General features: G+C 38.1%; 1 protein-coding gene and 1 pseudogene across 3 annotated transcripts in view; both read left to right on the top strand.

The window, feature by feature from the left end:
- The window catches only part of Mxi1 (MAX interactor 1, dimerization protein), a 64,348-nt gene that overhangs the window by 27,471 nt on the left and 19,478 nt on the right, over positions 1–17,399 (top strand). For 2 of the 3 annotated variants that reach the window (XM_010634639.3, XM_010634641.3), the window contains exon 3: positions 3,651–3,680. The exons of the other annotated variant lie outside the window; for it this stretch is intronic. In XM_010634639.3, the coding sequence (XP_010632941.1) occupies positions 3,651–3,680 (30 nt within the window). The remainder of the gene's footprint in view (positions 1–3,650; positions 3,681–17,399) is intronic. 3 annotated transcript variants of the gene reach the window in all.
- LOC117285310 lies at positions 6,241–9,788 on the top strand (annotated as a pseudogene).

The raw sequence follows: 17,399 nt of genomic DNA, 5'->3' as shown, positions 1-17,399 counted from the left end.
ATAGCGATCCTCCTGCCTCAAGTGCTGGGATTACAGGTGTTCGCCACCACACCCAGCTACTGGTACTAGTTTTTATAATAGGCTTAATACAATATTGGCACTCAGCAATTGGTTATCATTGATTATATTACCTTATGGCTGCGGTAGGATTGCCAGTTTAGAATAAATTTATGGTAAGCTGGAATCTACTCTTCAGGATACTGTTTCCATTTATTACTTAGTGCAGATTGTCTCGTTTTTGTTTTAGTTGTACTTGGTTTTCTTCTCAAAGGCAGATCAAAACTTGCCAAAAGGGTTCAGGGAATTAATCAGCCATTTATATTTTGAAGAGCATTTTTTTCTTTAAATATTTTTGTTTTTTAGCAGTGCTGAAGGTTGAGCATAGGGCCTTTATGTGAGCTAGGTAAGTAAGTATTCTACCACTGAGCTACATTCCCAGTTCTTGGTGTGTGCGTGCGTGCATGCGTGTGTGTGTGTGTGTATGTGTGTGTGTTTGTGTTTGAGGGTCATGCTATGTAGTCCAGGCTGTCCTTGAATTTACCACCTACCCCGGGCTTGTGGCAGTCCTCCTGCCTCAGCCTCCAAAGTGCTGGGATTGTAGGTGTGAACTGCCTCACCCAGCTCCCAGTCCTTTCCCTATTCTAATTTACTGATTTAACATTTCATTCAAACAAGCTGGGCGTGGTGGCTCATGCCTGTAATCCCAGCACTAGGGAGGCTGAGGCAGGAGGATCTCTGTGAGTTTCAGACCAGCCTGAGCTACATAGTGAGTTCCAAGTCAGTCTCAACTACATAGTGAGACCCTGTCTCAGAAAACCAAAAAAAAAGAAAACCCAAAACAATCAAAACTTTTAATGTTTATATGGTAATTGAGGTTTCAGTATAATTTAGTGAGTTCTGAGTCTCTGTTAAAGTAGAACTTCTGGTTGAAGAGAAGGGAGGGGAATGGGAAAAAAAGAAGCAAGATACATCATGTACAGGTATAAATTCCCTACAATGAATGTTACCATTATTAATATCTAAAATGTACCAATAAAATAAAATTGAACTTCTGACTATGTTTTTACAGTTACTTCAGTCTGTGTTATAAGTATATTTGCTATTTATTTTGAAGAACTCTTGAAGCATCCTCTCTTCATTACTTTTCTTGTTGAGCGAAAATACCTGACACACATTCAAGGAGGAAAAGTTTATTTTAGCTCACAGATGGTAGAGGGTTCCGTCCATAGCCAGCAGGCTCCAAGGCAGGGTGGCCTGGTAGGGGGGCATCGCAGAGGAGAAACAGTCCATGGTGTGGCAGACAGATGTAGCAAGGTAAGCAAGCCTCCCTTCCCCTTTTATTCTGTTGAGGCTGCAAACCTTTTGGGTGGTGTCACCCACACCCAGGGTAGATGTCCCCATTATCCGCACCTAGAACTATGCTACACCCATCAACAGGCTAATTTAGCAGCACACACCCTTAATCCCAGTATCACAGACCCAGCCACCCCAGAAGGAGCTCCACCTGTGAGCACATGAGGCAGTACGAGCCATAGCACTTCCTAAGATTCTTTTTACATTTTTTTGAGGGAGAACTCCATTTTTTTTTTTTTTTTCCTTTTTTTTTTTTTTTTTTTTTTTTTGGTAATGGGGATCAAACTTGGGGTCTTGCACTTGTGAGGCAGGTGGCAGAATCACTGAGCTAAATTCCCGGACTGAGAACTCCTTTTACTAAGATAATCTCTGTAAAACAATGAACATTAGTCTTTTTCGTCCATGTCACTTGGAATTTATGAAACTGCTAAGAAAGCAAAAGATAGGAGACAATAATTAAAAAAAAAATCTTTTGGGGCCGGGGGTTTAGCTCAGTGGTTCTACCGCCTGCCTGGCAAGTACAAGGTTCTGAGTTTGATCCCTGGTACCCCCCAAAAAAGAAACTTTTGGCTTTTAATGGGTAAAATTTCCAAAAAGTATGAGACTTACAAAAGCACTTGCTGTTGAGTTTTGGGAATCTCATTATTAACTATCCATTGGAAAATAAGTTAGAATAAAGCAACCAGTAGTATAATATTCTGCAGGCATTTAACATTAGCTGGGATATAATTCTAGTAATAGAAAAATTGGTTATAAAATTCTTGTTGCTAATGCTAAATTATAAAAAACTTATTTAGGGGAACTAGATAATAGGACACAATTTTACACTATATAGGGTTCATTTTATTTTGTTGTTGAATATAAACTTGTTAGTCTTTATAACAGTTATATGAGAGACAAGTACAGACATCCCTTGGTTTCTGGGATTGGTTCCAGGAGTGCCCCACAGAGTCTCCTGATACTCACAAATCCCTTATATAAAATGGTGTAGTATTTGTATATAACCTAGGCACATTTTTCCTCTTCTTTAAGTCATCTCTAGATTACTTATACCTAATATAGTGTCAGCGCTACATAGTTCTTATATTTAGCTCATTGTTTTTTTTGTTTTTTTCCCCCTGTACTGGGGATTGAACTTAGGACCTTGTGCTTGCGAGGAAGATGTGGTGCCACTGAGCTAAATCACCAGCTATAAATCGTTGTTATAGTGTATTGTCTACTGAATAATGACAAGAGAAAAGTTTATACACATGTATATATAATATTTTTTCTGAATATTTTTAATTTGCAGTTGGTTGAGTCCATGTTTGTGGAACTCATAGACATGGAGGGCTGACTGTACCATTATTGTTTGCTGTTTCATGGATGAGGGTGCTAAATATAGAGAAATGAAGGGACATTACTAAAGCCTTAGATTCTTAATTCAATATTACTTCTCACTGGGTTGTGGAGAACTTGGGGTTTGGAGTGAGAGACCTGGGTGTAAATCATCGCTGCCGCTTACACTTTGGAATGTGAATGTGTCTCCTGGCCTCTCTGAGCTTCATATTCTTGTTTATCAAATAAGTTGTTGTAGGGATAAAATGAAGTATTATGTGTTAACTGCTTAGCACACTATGAGCAGACACTGTGGTTGTCCAATAGATGGTGTCGTTGTAATAAATACTGAGAAGCAAAACAAAAAAGTCACTGAAATAAAATAACCATTGCTAGCATTATGAATTGTCTGTCCAGTTTTTAAAAATGTTTCTTGATTTATTCATATATATCTTTTCTTTATATTAACATTTTTCTTGTATAACTTTTTTCCATTTATATTTTACACAAAAGGCTTGAATTTGCCTCTTTAGCAGGAAGGCAAGCCTGTTTTAGTTTGTATGCTAGCTAAACATTTTTTATTTCCTGTGGAAATAGAGGAGGACTTAGTACATTTGTTTCCTTTTTAAATAAAAGTGGAATTGTGTTTCAGTTAAAATTTCTGATATGAATGTTTACAAAACAATATAGGATACTGTAAGTCTAGGCAAGAGTATGTAATAGTATTAATTTTATTACAATAGTAATGAAATTCCTGTTTCAGAATATTTAGACTTAATTGAAAAACACTACAGCTGGATGAAATCTTAACATAGACTATTTTCTTTGATAAGTAAGATTACAGAAGTTCAGGTATACATTGCTTTGTTAAATTCACTGGTTCAGTTATATCAGTAATTAAACTAAATCCACCTCCCTGTAGCCTTATTAACAGGTTGGCTAATGTTCTTTTTTTTGTTTTTTGTTTTGTTTTTTTTTAGATCTACACACAATGAGCTGGAAAAGAATCGGTGAGTCAGCGATGAGGTGCAGCTTTTTTTTACATATGTTTACAAAGCAAACTCACCATTTGACCTGTAATGTTGTAGTACATAGGTAGTTGTGATTTTATAAAATATAAAATATGTAGCCTATTATGATTCTGCTATTTATGTATTTTCTGCTATAAAAAAGTAAGCGTGTATGATCTAAACTAGAAGTAACATTTCTGGGCCAGACATATAGCTCCGTGGTTCTGCCGCCTGCCTTGTAGGCGCAAGGACTCAAGTTCGATTCCGGTACAAAAAAAAAAAAAAAAAAAAAAGGTAAACTGTTTAATTAAGCTCATTTGAATTTTGAATTTTCATTTTCATGGAGTAGCAGCCCTTTATTTTTCTGTTTCAGAGCTCGTTAATCATGATAGGTTTGTGGCTTAAATATGGTTTTGCTAAAAGATTGGGTTTCTGGAGTAGGTCATAAACATGACAAATTAGAGCGCACTAAATGTTTCTTTGCACTTTGCTTGTTTATTCATTTATTTGTGCATTCAGCAGATATTCATCACCTGTGAACTAGTGTCTGGAAATAGCCAGGCAGAATGCTTTACCTAGAAAATTCTAGAATGTTCAAGACAGTTTCTGTTCTTAAGAAATTCAGTGCTGTTGAGGGGAAGAGAGACAGGTAATTGGAATACTGTTTAATATGACAAGCTTGGTAATGGAGAAGCATAGGGTGCTACATGGTGCTGAAGGGATCATTTTGGAAGGTCCTTTGACTCGTCTTTGCAGTCTTGGAAACTTCTCCAGTGAATGTTGAGTGAACTCTGCATAGTGAGTAAACTGCAAGAGGTTCCATATGGGGATAAAAGATTATAGCAGAAGGTAAGCCAGGTCAGGTTGAAGGGTCTCATCAGCTATGCTGAAGAGTTGACTTCCTGAGAGCAGTAGAGAGCAGTTACTCATTTTAGAATAGGTTGTTATACAGTAAGCTTTATGTTTTGGAAAGATCACTTTGGCTGTATGACAGAGAATTGGTTGATTGGGAGGGAGGTTACCAGAGGCATAAAGCCCTTTGGAAAGCTGTTGCAGTAAGACAGGTAAGAGATGATGGTGGCCAAAGAGAAGCAGACAAAGAGATGAGGAATACAGGAAGAGAACAAAACACAGAGCTGTAGGAGTAAAATATTTTTTTTCTTGCTATAGAGATTAATAATGAACTGATCGCCTTTTTTTTTTTTGGTACCAGAGAATCGAACCTCGGGTCCTTGTCCTTGTGAGGCAGGTAGCGGAACCACTGAGCTAAATCCCTGGCGACAAAATATCACAACTTTATGTCAAGCCCCTCTTTTTTTTTTGTTTTGGTACTGTGATTGTGCCTTGTGCCTGCTGTATTCCCTTCTACCCCCCCCTTTAATAGAAGAGATCTTACAGATTAATTAACATGGCTGCCTCATTACTGATTAATTTAAATTTCAAGTCCTCTTGAAGCGCAGCATGGTTCTTCAGGCATATTTCGTAGGGTTTTTTTGTATGATGTTTTGTTCTTATCTCCTATAGTAAGACTGACAAAGTAGCATTGAACTTATTTGTTCATGCCAAATGTCTTGACTGACTGAAAGGCTAGGATTCTATTTTATTCAGTTTTGTATCTTCATTTCCTAGATTTGATGCATACGTGTAATACAGAAAATGATGTCTTTAATGGTAAATCTAAGATAAAACTGGAACTCAGAAGTTCAGGAGTCTAGTTAAACACATTTTGTTAGTGGCAAAGCAGTTTGGTAGGAGATCCTTCATTTTAAATAAGCTCTTTTTTGCCTTATATTTCTAGTGTACTAAAGATATCAGTGGTTTAAAGAAAGTGTTAGCTAGTAGAATGTGGTAGAAAAGGCCAAGAAATGATGGCTGTGAGTTTTGTTTTGTTTTTTGGTACCGGGGATTGAACTCAGGGCCTTGTGCTTTCAAGGCAGGGGGCAGAACCACTGAGCTAAATCCCTGGCCCAGCTCTGAGTATTCTAAAGATAAAACCTAAAACGTCTCTCTAAATTAAGAATGTGGAATATATATCAGGCCACATGAGTTAAATAAATAATAATAACGTGGTTTATTTTGTAATTACTGCACGCATCTGGTTGTGGCTCTTGAGAAACCTCGGTTGGAACCCAGCAAAACCTTTTGTTTAGCATCTGAATAGAGACTCATTTTAGTAATTATCTGGGAGAAGCAGTTAAAATCTTTGAGTAAATTTTAATAAATTCCAGATACATTTCTGAGTTATTGCGAACTTATAAGAAAAACTTCAAAGATGCTATGTGTATCGCTTACAACATTATTTTGATATGCCCTATAAGTTGTTTGATCTTGTGCCTAACTCTGACACAGGTATAACTTGCATGGCTTTTGTTGTTTGCTTTTTGGTACTGGAGATTAAACCCCCAGGTACTTGTGCTTGCCAGGTAAGTGCTCTACCAGTTAGCTTCTTCCCTGGCTCTTTTTATTTATTCATTTTTTTGAGACTGGATTTTGCTAAATTACTGAGGCTGGCCTTGAGCTTGCAGTCCTCCTACCTCAGTCTCCTGAGTACCTGGGATTACAGATGTGCACTCCATGACTGGCTTAACATTTATAGTTTTTATTAGCCAGGCTGCATTGTCATTCCAGTGAAGGTTTTTTGTTCTGTTTTATTTATTTAGGTCTGAGACTTTATGTTTTCCTGTGCTACGTCACTAGATGCGTTGTTCTTTTATCCCTTTCTGATGGCCCTAAAATGTTAATAGATATTCTTTTTTGACTTGTAGGCATTGTTCTTTTCTTTATTTCATGTTATTTGTTCCCTCTCCTTTTTAAAACTTCTTTCTCCCACTTGCCTGAGGCTTGACTGAAAGGTGATACAGGATTAACCTTTCCAAGATATATTTGTTTTTCAAAGGAGTTTTTATCACTGTAAATAAAACTATAATTTAGTAGCATGTGTCAAAAGGAAAATCATATTTAATAATCCATACCCTACTTTTGAAAAGTTACCAGCTGTGAGCTAACAAGACACAGGAAGATTTAAAGTGGAGGGGAGGACAAGGCAGCACAGGAATATTTAAAAAATTTAATCCTAAATTATTACATTTTTTTGGTCCCCACCCAGTTCTGTTGAATAGTCTTTTTTTTTAAACCAAGGCACCATTTTTATTTGATATGTTAAAAAGAAAATAGTTGACTGAGCTTTGGCATCCAAAATAGAAATTTGGTTTAACCGGTCATCTGCCTTCAAGCATGATTTTATATGAAGAAAATAACTCATTATTTCAGAATGGTAGTCCTGAAGTAATTCGTGTTGTTGAAATTTTACTACTTGTGTATATTCATGTCAGAAAGTTTTGTTTATTTCTCTCTTCAGCTTGGTACTACATCTTACATATACAGCACTCTTTGCCGGGGTTTGTGTTTGTTGTTACTGTGACAAATGCAGTGAGATTTGGAGTAGGTGATTTTAAATTATTAGTGAATGGGCAGAGTAATTTCAGGTGATTCACTTCTGTAAAGACCCGATTGTTACAGGCATGGGGTTCAGCCTCGAGATGGTGGTGGGTATTTGGGGTCTGAGATGCCTAGAGTAATTTATTCTGACCCACAGTTTCTTGGTTAGGTCCTGGGGGCTGCTTTCTGCCTAAAATCATGTTGATTATCCTGAACCTAGTCTGGATGGTGCAGAGCTTTTATTACCTATGCCCTAAGTGTGTTTCCCTAGACCTATTACAGGTCATCATAGGGCCAAGACATGGAAGTGAGAAGGAAGCAGAATACTTTCCAGTGTTTTTCAGGAACCTATGTGAAAATTCTCATGGTCAATTGAACGAGTCTTTGCGATTGAAGAGTTAAGAATTTATTTTGCCCATTGGCTTATCTTATGTGTTAGGTCCTTTGCCAGAGAAGAAACTATTCAGAACAGATTTTCGATTGCTTCATTGCTTTTCCATTCTCTTAATTCAAATTACTGATGATGTTTTGGACAGAGTCAACAACTTTAACAGGACTTTAATGGTGAAGAACCTTAGTGCTGACTGCAGGAGAGGCTGTTCAACTGAAATAGCTGTCATTCCATCAAAACAAAAGGCTTACCCTTATTAAAACTTTGGCAAAGCTAGAAGGGCCAAATAAGGATATTGGACAAATAATACCTTCCTAGGCAGAGCAGAACTGACTGTGATAAAAGAGAAATTATGTTTAATGAATGTCCAACAAATGGTAATAGCTGTCTTCCATATATAGGAACTTTCACATACCTCTGAAGGAACGATGAAAATTAGCATTATGGAATTCTTCCATGTTTCATTATGCAGTGCATTCATCACTGCTGTTATGTAATTCCATTTTAAAAAGCCCATTGTGAATAGTTAGGCAGAAAGATCGGCGTAACTTGCGCTTAGGAAAGACTGAGTAGACTAAAGTGCAGTAGCAGAGCCTATCATTAGTGGGAGATGAGGATGGAAAGGTAGTTTGGGGTTAGATTGTAGAATGTTTCAGCATGTCCGGGAATTTGGATTCTATTTTGTGGGCAGTATTTGAAGTTTTTGTTTCAAAGCATTAAAACAATGCTGTCTAGGGGGCGCCGCACGTTGGGACGTCATTTGTGCTGGGTCTAATGGCGCCTGCATTCTGCATCGCCGGCTGGCTGTGGGGTGTACCCCTGTACCTCGTTGTCCCCTAGCATCGTGCGAACCTTGAGCAGGCCTCAGGCACCATGAAGATCTGGACGCTGGAGCACGTACTTGACCACCCCTGGGAAACTTAACAACCGCTGCGATGCAGAAATACCCAAACCCTATGGACCCCATTGTGGTTGGAGTTGATGTGCTGGACAGACTTATAGATCCTTTTGGAAAGCAGCACAGCCACAGACTTCTCAGCAGAGTGGGGGGGGGACTGCCTTCCATTGTGAAGTCTGTTATTGGTGCAGCAAGAACCGAAACATATGTTCAAGAACATTCTGTAGTTGACCCTATAGAGAAAACAGTGGAATTTCAATGTCCTAATATTTCATTTACATATATGGTTTCAGTAGATGAGAGGCTTATATACAAACCACATCCTCAGGACTCAGAAAACACTGTTTTGCCTCTGGAACCATAATCACAGTGAGAGGAGTCAGCCTCGGCAGTTACCTTGAAGGACTGACAGCAAGCACGATGTCTTCCAATGTGAATAAAGGCGGAGAAGCAATGGAATGGATAATACAGAAATTAAATGCTGAGATCAAAGAATTGGCAGCTTCAGCAAGAGGAAGCATAAGGACTCCAATGGCAGCAGCTGCATTTGTAGAGAAATGATAGAGAAAGTTGGTGTGCAGCACCAGGTCCCTCTGGTCTCTCCAAGCTGACAGTGTATTTATTTGTTATTTAAAAATCACAACTATATTTTAGGTAGAAAATTTTTTTTGATAAGCTGGAGTGAGGCTATGTGATTTTTATCAAAAGAAAAAACGGGTTCTAAATCACAGGGATCGTCTGTTTGTTAGTATGACTTGAATAGACTACTTGTTAGGCTTCCAGTATTTATGTGAAAATGTAACTATTTTTTAAAAAGTACTTGGAAAAAATTGGTATGGACAGTGAGCCTTCTTAAGGAGGAGTGTTAAAGCTTTTTGGGCTTTGGGACTTCACCTGGCTGTGAACCAACCCCAGAACAAAGCAGAACCACCCCTTACGTACACACAGTTACCCTGCTGCTGCTGCTGCAGAGTAGAACGGTGCATGAGGAACTCCCTCTAAAACAAGAAGCTGTGTGGTTGTAAAAGACATTCATTTGTGTAAAATGACGTGCTCTGCTAGAAACCACAGTGTTTTGATTTGGTACTGAAATGATACTTTTAAAGTGAAAATTATCACTGAAGTAATATATGATTCCAATAGAAATACTATTTTATTGTATTAAAGAGTACTGCATTGGTTTGCCAAAAGTTTTGTAACTTAGTAAAGGGATTGCCTACCTTGGGTTTGTACCTTACAATTTAGCACACAGTACTGTGGGCTGGTTATGCTAACTGAAAAAATAAAGTCATTACCTGAAAAAAAAACCCAAAACAAAACATACTGTCTACCTGTAGAAGTAGGGAGACCAGTTTTTTGTTTTTTTTTTTTTTTCGGTATGGGGGATCAAACTCGGGACCTTGTGCTTGCAAGGCAGGCGGCGGAACCACTGAGCTAAATCCCCAGTCCAGGGAAACCAGTTTGGATGCTGTTGAAGTGTAAGTAGTCCATGAAATGTAAAGATACAAGAGCCAACACTCAAGTGATAGAATTGGTAACAGAAAGGGAGAGGACTGAGAAGCATTGAAAAGGAAGAATATTGTTTTCTGTTAATTGCGGTTATTTGTTCCTCCTTATCATCTCATTCTTCACACAGCAAGTGTAATTTTCTTGAAGGGTATATCAGATCATGTCATTTTCTCTGTTTATAATCCCTTTGATTACTCCCCTTTGCTATTAGATAAAATCTGTGGACTGCATAGTGTACTGCTCTACCTGATCTGTTGTGGTCTGGTTGACACTACTTTCTTTTTCCTCGGACACACAATGTTTATTTCTATTTTAAGGCTTTTACACTTCATGTCTTTTCAAAGACCCTGCTCCAGTTCTTCATCATTATTTAGTTCTCAGTTCTCAGGTCCCTAGTAACTGTTCATTCCATTGCCTTTTCTGCCACCTTAATATGTTTATCTGCCAGAAGTATATATTCGTACTGACTTCTTTCACTAAGATACAACTTTCAGAAAGGCAGAAACTTTGTCTTTTTTTGTACCAGGGATCGAACTCTGGTCCTTGTGCTTGCAAGGTAGGTGGTGGAACCACTGAGCTAAATCCGTGGCCCAGAAACTTTGTCTTGTTTACCCTTAGCTCATACTAGTCCTTCGTTAAGTAGTCACTGAGTGAAAGAATGAGAGGTGATACTGAGCAGAATGAAAACTGAGGGCTGGGGTGTGGTTTAGCGGTAGATTACTTGTCCATCATATGCAGTGCCCTGGATTTTACCTCCAGTCCTATAAAAATTTAAAAATCCGCAAAATATACTGACATACTATAAGTGAAAAGTGACAAATAGAAGCTCTTGAGAGCTTAGCAGGCAAAGTAATTTCATTGGCAGGAAATAGGAAGTTCATTGAATTCTTAAATAAATTAAATTAGAAAACTTGTGTAGTAGCAACATCTTTAGAGGAATTTTTGTCATGAGAGACTTTATCCTGATGAAGAGAGAATCATACTTACTGTTTAGGGGTTTACTGACTCTCTTAGTTCATTAGGGCATCATACAGTACACTAAGAAAAAGGCAGGTAACTTTACAAAGGGTAACAGTTAAGGCAGTTTATGCTCCTGTGAATTCAGGACTCCTTTTTCATTCCATGATTTGAAAATGGTATTTTTTACAAGGAAAACATATTATGTATATTTGAGGACTAATAAAGATAAGAAAGGGTATTAGTGTGTTTGAATATGAAAATGCCTTATAAAATGTTCCTCAATCAGATAAAGAGCGCTTATGAAAACCCACAGCTGATCTCATATGTAATGGTTAATAGCTAAATGTTTTCCTCCTAAGATCAGGAATAAAAGACATTTGCCTTCATGATTTATATTCAACATTGTACTGGAGATTCTACCCAGGGCAGTTAGGCAAGAAAAATCAATAAACGAAAGACATCTTGATTGAAAAAGAAGAAAACATTTGTCTTTGCAGATATCCTAATTGCATGTATAGAAAATTCTAAAAAAATGAAAATTTACTAGAGCCAATAAACATGTAGCAGTTTCAGAATACAAAATTGATACACAGAAACCTGTTGTGCTGCTGTATATCAGCAATGAATAATCAAAATGAATTTAAGGAGACAGTTTCATTTACAATAGCATCCAAAACAACAAAAAATTTAACCAAGATGAAAGACTCGTACACTGAAGAATATAAAACTGGCTAAAATAATTTAAGGAAGTATATATAAATAGACGTCACTGTTTATGGATTGGAAGACAATATTATTAAGATTGACGTTATTCTCCAAGTTGATCTACAGAGTCAACAGAAGCCTTATCAAAGTTTCAGCTTCCTTTTTTCACCCCAGAAATTAAAAAACTAATCCTAAAGTTCATATGGAAACATACATAGGCAAGGTTCCAGAATAGCTTAATTAACCTTGAAGAATCAAGTTGTAGGACATGCAGTTCTTGTTTTCAAAACTTCTACAAAGCTACTCTAATCAAGGCAGTGTGGCACCAACCTAATGGACCTAGACCAGTGATACAGAATTGGGAGTGCAGAGATAATTTCTCATGTTATGGTCAGAGTTGAGAGATAATCTGTCACATTTCTGGTCAGCTAATGTTTCACCAAGATCCCAAAACAACTGGGTGTCTTTTCAAAGGTGTTTGGTTTAACAGATAATGTTGACACATACCAAATAATGAAGGTAGATTCCCTGCCTCACAAATACAGACAGTAATTAATTGAAAACAGATCATAAAACTGAAAGTAAAAGCTAAAGCTGTAAGATTCTTAGGAGAGACTGGAAGAATGAGTTTTTGTGACCTTCGGTTAGACAACGACTTCTTCACAATACAACAGCAGAAGTGCCACAACATATGAAGAAATAGATACATTAGACTATCAAAATTGAAAGCATTTGTGCTTCAGAGGACACGTGTTCACGCAGAAAGAAAAAAGCTGAGCATTGTGACACACACCTGTGTTCCCTGAACTCTGGGGGACTTGAGGCAAGAGTATTGCAAGTTCAAGCACAGCCTGAGCAATTTAACAGCTTGTTGAGACCCTGTCAAATGAGTGAATGAATGGGGATGTAGCTCAGTGTGGATGCTCTGCGTTCAATTCCTAGTGCTGAAAAAGTGAAAAGACAGAAGAATGGAAGAAAATATTTGTAAACTAATCTCCTGAGTGTTGTATCCAGCATATATGAAGAACTCTTAGAACTATCTACAAATGGCCAATAAGCACGTGAGAAAATATGCAACATCAGTGGTCATTAGGAAAATGCAAGTCACAAATAAAAGAATAAATAAAAGTAGTCACACCTACTGAGTGGCTAACTAGGAAGTCTGATCAGTGTTGTGGTCATCTGTTCATACCATTTCCAGTTTTCATCAGCAGGAGAGGGGAAGGTCCTGAAATCCCCACTGACCTTGTGGTTTGTGTGTAAAAGCTGTGATGTCATCATTGGCTAAAGGCACACGCAAAGGATAACACTTCACAGTTAAAGCACAATTAACCATCAGCAAGTTTGCAATATCTGTGTGGTACAATACCTAATGAGTATTTGTGGGGAAAGATTGGGCTATGTGTGTATATAAGTGTAATGTGGAAAAATTATTTTATTATATTTGTAATGCCTCAAAACAACTAAAAAGCATAGTTGCAGAGGAAAGAAACAGCATTTTCCCATTGCTTTCAGTTTTCTGATTAAGCAAATATGATGGGTACTTACCTTTTTTTAGTCTGAAGAGGGAAAATTGACACATCGATCTATCTGTCTACTTATTTATTGGTACCTGGGATTGAACTCGTGTCCTTCTGCTTGCAAGGCAGGCGGCGGAACCACTCAGCTAAATCCTTGGCCCAACATGCCTGTTTTAAATTCATATAAAACTTCTAAAGAAGGTTAGAGTCTGTTCTTTTTTAGACAGTAAGAGTCCAGTCATGGTACAGAGGAATAGAGGGTAACCATGGAACACTGAAAAAGGATTTCTTGGTGGATGTGGTGGTGCACACTTATAATCCCAGCACTTGGGAGACTGAGGCAGGAGGATTGCCATGAATTCAAGATCAGCCTAAGCTAAATTATATAGCAAGACTTGCCTTGATGAACAACCAAAAAAGTAATATTTTTTGGAAGTAGGGGACTTATTCAATAGGGTTTTTGTGGGGTGGGTGTGAAGATCGCATTCAGGGCCTTATGCATGCTAGGCAAGTGCTCTACCACTGAGTCATGTTCCCAGCCCTGAACAGAAATTTTGTTTTTCCTTCTCTGTTTCCTCTCCTTTCCTTCCTCCCTTTATTCCTTCCTAATCTCTCCCCTGCTTTTTCATACTAGAAATTACTGAACTCAGTGAGTTCTGAGCTATGTCTCACTTTTCCCTCTTTTCAGTTTTGAGGCAAGTTTTGCTGACTTGCCCAGGGTGACCTTAAGCTCTGGCTGCAGCCTCCCTAATGTCTGGGGGTTACGGGCATGCACCATCATGGCTGTCTAGAAGTTAACTGTTATGAATCTGTAGAATTGGTTTAAATATATATAAAGAATATTTATGAAGAATAAAGTTTCTTACAGAAACTTACAATTGAGTATTTTGTGTGCAAATAAGTGAACATTTTAACAGTATTTTTATAAAGGTAAGAATGCTGCAAACTAAATGACTAAAAATAGCTGTTAGTGCAGAGATAGGTACCTGTTAGAATTGACTGTTACATGAGATACAGATGAAGTAATGGTTGAGTTTGGAGATAAAATTTATGCGTAATAGAAAGCTGTGACCTGGATAAAACTATACATCAAAAATACATTCTAGGGCTGGGGATTTAGTTCAGTAGTTCCAGTGCCTGCCTCACAAGCATAAGGGCCCGAGTTTGATCCCCAGTACAGAAAAAAAAAAAAAAATTCTGTGCATTAAAATCATTGCAGCTGTGTCTAGGTAGATTCATGGTTTCTATATTGCTCTTTGTCAGAAATAGCTCATTAAGACCAAACTGTCTACTTCCTAATCTGGCTGCATAACTAAAAAGTGACAGGCTGACTCAAAAGATGGGAACTGCATTCTAGAAACCATGTGTTCTCAGTACTTCACCTATTCAGTTCTCCAAATTTAAATGGATTCTGTGACTGATGAGATCATTAGTTTTTAAAAAATAACCTAGAAAAAATTTAACTTGAAACTCAGATTCTGAAGTTATTTCTGGAAATGAACAGGTACATCAGATGTTGCATAAGTGATGGGATATTATAGCAAGGTGCACTCTTTCATTCAGATGATTGCAGAGAACTTAGTGAAGCTATAGTTTGTTTAAAAAAACACTTCAGACTGTGAATATGTAATTTAAAAAAAACAGAAGCATGTAATATATTTTCCTGAGGATATCATCCAAAATACTTATTCATATACAGCTTTGAGGGATATATTTGATTTATAAAACTGACTATACCATTAGGAATGATGCTCAATAATTATACAGCAGAATTTGACTAGACTTTAATGCAGTATGCTATTTTGCTAAATGCTTTTACTGCATATGATAAAGGAATTAATGCAATATACTTTGATGACTCCTGAAAGTCTAATAATTGGGATTCAAATACTTTTTCTTAAGCTAGTATCTTCATTTAAATAAATTTCTATTCTGGTAAAAATTTTGACAGTGATACCAAGAGATATATCAGTAAGAAATCTTTTCATATTGGATTAGGGACTACTTCAGTATTTTTTCCTTTATCTTTCAAAAACAAAGAGATTGAAGCTGAGTACAGGACTGCAATCCCAGCTACTTGGGAGGCTGAAGCAAGAGAATCACTAGTTGCGGGTTAGCCAAGGCAACAGAATGAGGTCTCATTTTATTTTATTTTATTTTATATTGATTGATGATTGATTGATTGATTGATTGGTTTTTTTGAGACAGAGTTTCACTGTATAGTTGAGACTGACCTGGAACTCACTATGTAGCCCAGGCTAGTCTTGAACTCACAGCGATCCTCCTGCCTCAGCCTCCCAAGTGCTGGGATTACAGGCGAATGCCACCACACCTGGCCTCAGGTCTCATTTTAAAGACAGAATAACAGATTGAGATTGGTTTGGTGTATTTTTGCTGTTGTAAGGAACATAATATTATTTTGAACTGGGACATTGTCACTCTTTTGTTATTGTTCTTTTGCTTTCAGTTGCTGAAGGTTGGTAGAAATTAGAACTGTGCCGACTGGGTTCACTAGAAATTTCCTCTGTCTTTAATTGCAGCCTTCATTTGGATTGGTCATTCTCTTCCAATACTGTTTCTCCATTGCACTTACCATAGTAACTATTCAAATTTTTTCTTTCCCAACTTCTCCAACTGAGTGTAGGACAAAAGTACAAAGCCAGGGGTTAAAATCATGTTGTAGTTTACTGATAGGGCTTCAGCTTCTCTAAAATTATGTGGTAAAATTGAATACTCTTTAAGATTTCTCCTATAGGCTAGGTCTGTAGCTTAGTGGTAGAGCACTCACCTAATACGATGGAAGCCTTGGGTTTGACCCTCAGCATTGTGCAAAGAAAAAAAAAATTTCTAGTCCTAAGCGAATCCTGAGATTTCAAGTACCTTGTTATGGCCTGTACCTAGATGTGTCCCCCTGTGGTTTCTGAGGTGGCTGGACCTAGGGTTTGTGCTGCTAGGATTAAGGGTGTGATGATGGGAATGATTGGTGGCACAATACTAGGATCAAGGCTGCCTCACTCTGGGTAGTAGTGCTGCCTGCCCTGAGGAGCCGAGGATGGGTAGCCTGGCTATGATAAAAGGGTCAGAAAAGAAAGAAGGTCTGTTGCTTGTTGCTTGCTGCTTTCTGCCTAGCTACCTTGCTACCTTACTGCCTTCTGCCTGCTGTAAAGTGTTTCTCTACTCTGATGCCGCCCTGGTTAAATAAATCATACACCCATACTTTGCATCAGGTAAAAAGAATGATGTAGACCCATGTTACCTGTAGATGTGGAGAGATTTTCAAGACATTAAACAAAGAAAACAAGTTACAAAGTAGTATTTTTGTGATCATTTATATTTAAACATAAAGCTAAATCATATACCTCTATATATACATTATGTATATGCAGATGTATGGGAAAGACACTTGTCAAAAAAGATACATGTGCTCAGTTGGGTGTCATGCCTGTAACCTCAGCATGTGGGAGGCTAAGGCCAGGAATATCCGGAGGTCAAGGACAGCCCGGGCTCCACAGTGAGACCCTTTGCCAGGCGTGGTGACGCACACCTGTAAACTCAGCACTGGGGAGGCTGAGGCAGGAGCATCACTGCAACCTGGCCTATATAGTGAATTCAAAGCCAGCCTGAACTACGTAGTGAGACCCTGTCTCAAAAAGGGGGACGGGCAACAACAAAAAGATACATGTCAAAGTGATGTACTTGTTATAACTGGGGAAGGGAGGAATATTCAAGGGGAAGCTGTGCTGTTGAATTTACTGTTGGAGTCTTACTGGTGGAACCTAAACGATTTTTTTAAAAAGCCAATATGGGGCCAGGGATTTGGCTCAGTGGTTCCGCTGCCTACCTCCAAGTACAAGGGCCCGGGTTCGATCCCTGGTACCAAAAAAGAAAAGGGCATTATGGTCCACCTGCCCATTCATTTCCTTAGAGAATACAGCTTGAAAGGTATGTTAAAAACTCGTAGAATAGAACTCAAAGTTGAAGGGCTGTGGACATGTTCCACTAAGCTATTAATGACAGTCAAGAGAATAGCCTAGGTTTTCTGATTCTCAAATTAGAACTTCTTTACACCACCTTCAGGGCACAGCTGAAACACATATTTTCCACAAAGGCTTTCCTTGTTATGTAAAGTGGTTTCCGCCTCTGAATTCCTTCGATTCACTGTTTGTATCACTTGTATGAATTTTAACCCATACCACTTCCCACCGGAGCTTCCCTCCGTAGGTGTCTGTACTTTTTCCAGAATGTATGCCTTCCATGAGGACATAGACCGCTACGTGGTTGCCATTGTATCTTACACA

The sequence above is a fragment of the Fukomys damarensis genome, unplaced genomic scaffold (assembly GCF_012274545.1).
Source record: "Fukomys damarensis isolate Sample0158 unplaced genomic scaffold, DMR_v1.0_HiC HiC_scaffold_8, whole genome shotgun sequence".
NCBI lineage: Eukaryota > Metazoa > Chordata > Mammalia > Rodentia > Bathyergidae > Fukomys > Fukomys damarensis.
The sequence above is the reverse complement of the archived record's forward strand: the minus strand, read 5'-3'. Positions and strand labels throughout refer to the sequence as shown.